Raw genomic sequence first — 4423 nt, 5'->3', positions numbered from 1 at the left:
ACAAAAGTAAGTAATGTATATGAGACAAGTTCGATTTCGAAACACTTTGCCAGGCGAATAGATGAATAAACACATGGCAGACCTTATTAAAGAAAGTTTGCCCTTGAACTTGCATGTCTTTTTTAAAGCTGAAATATGCTTCCCCAGATCTTAATTCGTCATTGCAGTATTCATAATTAAAAGCTTAAAACTCTATTTTGATATTAAAATGAGGTCGAATATTAATCCGACCCTCAAAGATGTTGAAGAAATGACTGTTCTGGGATGTTTTTTTTCTCTAAACTAATTTCGACTTTTTGATTTTTCTTGCACCCACAACCAACAACAGCTTCTAATCTGGATAGAAAATTTATATAGATAATCTAACATAGTTTTCTGTGTTTTTTGTATAGAAACTATTTATTTCTCATATGACATTAGAAATATACAATTTTTGGAAATAATAACCAGAAATCAGCTCACTTCCCAGCCGCAATGAGATAAGAAATGCTTTGAGTTTACAAAATAGCCGCAGCAGTACAATTCAATCAAACACTTGCTACAAGAAAATTTACTTTGCATTAGATTGCTAAACTATTTGAATGTTTCAGGTCATAAGGTCTAGCCAATAGCACATCAAACTGGCCAGCAGTCGGAGGCTTGAGTCCCACGGAAGATTTTTTCTAGTTAGAAATAGTCTTGATTAAGCTGATTTCTGATCAAAAATAGATGAGAAAAGAAAAACTTTTAAAAAACATTTCGATTATATAAGCAATTCAAAAACAATTTCCGTCCAGATATTTAGGTTAAAGGTTGAGAATTTCTCGTGAGAAATAAAGAAAATGTTCGGTACGGGTAAACGGCCCAAAATCATTGTAATAAAGTTTATGTGAATGAATCTGATTGACGAATTTGTTTGTCCGGCATTTCAACTAAAATGTCAAGCGTATAAAATTATTATCCAAAAAGGCCAAAAATAGAAAACTTATGCTCTGTTGAAGCCATTTTACTGGTCTTTTTTTGTCTGGGAAAAATTTCGCAAGTGATTTGAATTCATTTGACAATTTGAATGAGGTTTGTTTAATTTATCTAATTATTATTCCACTTTCTCTGTGATTTCAGCTAAAAAATTAATCTGCTGGGATTTTTGATTGAAACGCCTGACCGTGTTGCTTGAATGTGGTAAGAGAAAATTAGCAATCAGTTTTCATAAAGTTTTTCTCACTTTTGGCTGGATTTTTTATGTAAATTCAGAAGTACTGATGCCCTACGCGTTTGCGGTTAAATTGATTGTTTCGCAATGATTTGAGGCAACCAATTTTTTCTTATTTTTGCGTTACCAAACTCATTATAACCAAATTTGCCCTGATACGACCAGTCTTGTTTTGTTATATATTAGGTCGTGATAGTCTATTGAGCAGATTTGTGGTCTTGTTGTTTTGTATCCTGTGAAATTAACATCATTCATATCTGACAAATCGTGAAGCGACAATTCGTAACAGGCGACAATTCGGAACAAGCGACAATTCGTAACAGTAGATTAAGCTGGGAACACTGATTCACGCGCAAAATTCCTCTCGTGCCGGATGTAAGCGCAGCGAAGCGAAGCGGAGCAAGCGTATTCTTCTTGCCAATTCCTTATTATGAATTCTCGCTTGTTACGAATTGCTCCTGTTACGAATTGTCGCCCTACCCTAGCAAATATGGCGTGAGAAAGATTCAATTTTTGACTAAACCGCTGAATTTTATTGCCATGAATGAAAAACAATTATGGACTGGACCTTAGCTCCGCCTCACATGCAACAACACTTTTGTCGTATTTCCTTATCATTTTGTTTCTATTCATTGCTTAATTGGCTCAAAAGCTAACATTGGTATTATTTTATTTTAACCGTTTTTTCATTTATTCAAAATGCAAAAAATGGGGGCTTTATTAGGACTATTTTGAGGCTCGATTTTCGATACTAATGAATAATTCATGAAATTAGGTCAACGGTGTATTATTAAAACAAATTAAAAGGCACTAAAGTGAAATTAGTCTACTAAGAAAGTACATTTGTGAAAAAATTAACTGTCTTGTTGCTTCTTGAAAACCTGGAAAAGTCTATACTTTTGAGGTCAAGGTGCCGCGTCTGTAAGTTTTAAACAAATTCAACGTTGATTTTCCATGAATTAAAACTGATTCTACAAATTCACAGGTAGAAAAAATAAGGAAACCAAACGAAATATATCAACTAGTAACAACGAAAAAGATGTTGCACCGAACAAAGAACGTAAAAGTTTCGAACAAAGAGACATATCGCCTTATCAAACTTCGAGAAACTCGCTCCGAAAACCGAGTAAGTTGAAAACCGAATTTACCGCAGCTAAAAAACTGTCCAAAGACTTATGTTTACCTCAAATCCCAAAAGCCAACACAATTTCTGCCCCTAGTGTACAGCAGTTGAAAGAGCAAGTTGATAGTGAGAAAAAGGCTCAACAAAGACGAGAAATTTACGCCTTGAACAAGGAAATGAAGAAGTTGGAAAACGACATGTTTCAGCGGTTCATGGCGACCCATTCATTCAGTACAAATGGACATAAAATGACTGCAAATGGCGATTTAAGAGAGTCACCAATTAGCATATCAGAGTTGGGAAGAGTTTAACGAGACTTACGTGTCGTCAAAGCTCCCGATTACTAATTTAGTTGTCTTAGGTCTCACGTGCAACCGAAATGTTATTTCTATTTTCATATCCAGTTTTATATCTTATAGCTATATCTTAAAGTTTCAATTAAATTTGGCTGACATGAGTTATTTTGCGTGAGTCACAGGTCATTTTGGCATGCATAGTTCTTGAGCAGGGATAGTATGTAAAGTTCATCAATTGACCCGACGTTTACTTCCACAAACGTGGTTTCAAAATTCAGTTTCTGATTAAATTACAAATGAATGAGAAGTTATCATATGGTATGTACAGTTTTAATGCTTGATTGATAAACCGGAGATCATGTGTTTATATGATGGGTTCTGCAAGCACATGAAACTTCTGGAACGAAAATTTGTAAGGGCCAGGTCTTGCAGCCTTGTCGACGGTGAGAAACAGTAATGAATTTTGTTTCAGGTGTTTCTTGTTTGTTTGATTTTTGTCCTCTCGACAGAGTGATTACCACCGAGTATGTCTGAGTCACTGAACATGAGCCTCGAGCACCGAGACGAGAACGACGACAACGTTGTTGGAAGCGTACTTCCCAAACTGGAGCCCTGTGACAACCCGGTGGACGTGAAACCCAACATTGAACAACTGGCCAAGAAGGGTCCCATAGGTAAGCTCTTCCCAAGGCTAAATTGTGATGAAAATACTCGGAAAGTTTCTGAAACGTTCCATTGTTATACTTGTATGAAACAAGCGCAAGATTATGTCATAAGTTGTACTTGTTCATTAGCATTGGTTGTGGCGTTTCAGATTCCAGGAAGAAAGGAGATGAGTCCGATTTTGATCCTACAAATCTGACCGAAGAGGAAGATCCCTCAATTCCTGAGGACGAAGACGCAAGTTTTGCATCTTACGTTGGGGGGAAAGGGAACAAGCGAAACAAATCAAAACATCTTTATAGTACGTACCAACGGGTACCGTCGAGACCCTACGCTGCTGCGCAGAGGAATTACGAAAGCGAAGATGACAATTTCTCTGCTTTGCCCAGACAACGACTTTCGAGATCATGCAAAAACCCAGCTGTCCGACCGATTCTAGACATCGACATTCCATCGAGTAGCAGTCCAGAAGAATTTGACGAGTCGATCCACGTCATGTCGAAAGCTTACAAGTTGGAACTGGAAGCGAAAAAGGCGAAAGAAATAGCAGCTAAATCGCCAGGAGCGGTAAACGAGAAAATTGAAACCGAACTTGTGAAAGAGGAACCACAGGAAAACATGCAAATGGGATCTCCTTCTAAGAAAATGAAAGAAGAACCAGCTGAACATGATGATAAATAGAAATGAACTTCTGAAAACTTAAGCTTGTTAGATTTGAACTGTTTGATTCCAATTTCTTGTAAGTTGTTTACTGTGAAAGTTGTTTTACTGTCATGAAAAGATAGATGATTTTAAAATTACTACTGAAAAAAGTTGCTTATCATTTTTGTAAAAAAAAAATCTGTTAAATTTACTAACTTTACAAAGCTTAATTAATTTTAAGCCCAAATCTTCCACCTTACTTGTTTCATAAAAATGAAAATTGCCATCTTTTTTGAAAAGCGGCTGTTCAATTTTTCAACTTCTTTAATACAAGAAGATTATAAGTTTCATTTTGAGCAAGCAAACCAAGCAATTGCTTCAATTATCTCACTACTCTTTACACCTGCCAGTATTTAAGAGCGTAGTTAAATAGCGCGAGTAGTTCTTTTTTCAACCTAAGGTCTAATGGAGTGCAGCCTGTATTTAGACAACCGCGTATTCATACTC

At 36.2% G+C, this 4423-nt stretch overlaps 1 protein-coding gene across 1 annotated transcript; it reads left to right on the top strand.

Annotated features, from left to right (window-relative positions):
* Positions 1–3062: 3062 nt before the first annotated feature.
* LOC134842044 (uncharacterized) lies at positions 3063–4163 on the top strand. Its single transcript, XM_063858198.1, has 2 exons — positions 3063–3285; positions 3426–4163. The coding sequence occupies exons 1-2, from the start codon at positions 3138–3140 to the stop codon at positions 3953–3955; spliced, it is 678 nt and encodes a 225-aa protein (XP_063714268.1). The 5' UTR covers positions 3063–3137; the 3' UTR covers positions 3956–4163.
* The last annotated feature ends 260 nt before the right edge of the window (positions 4164–4423 follow it).

The sequence above is a fragment of the Symsagittifera roscoffensis genome, chromosome 3, assembly GCF_963678635.1.
Source record: "Symsagittifera roscoffensis chromosome 3, txSymRosc1.1, whole genome shotgun sequence".
In the NCBI taxonomy this organism is placed as follows: domain Eukaryota; kingdom Metazoa; phylum Xenacoelomorpha; order Acoela; family Convolutidae; genus Symsagittifera; species Symsagittifera roscoffensis.
The sequence above is the reverse complement of the archived record's forward strand: the minus strand, read 5'-3'. Positions and strand labels throughout refer to the sequence as shown.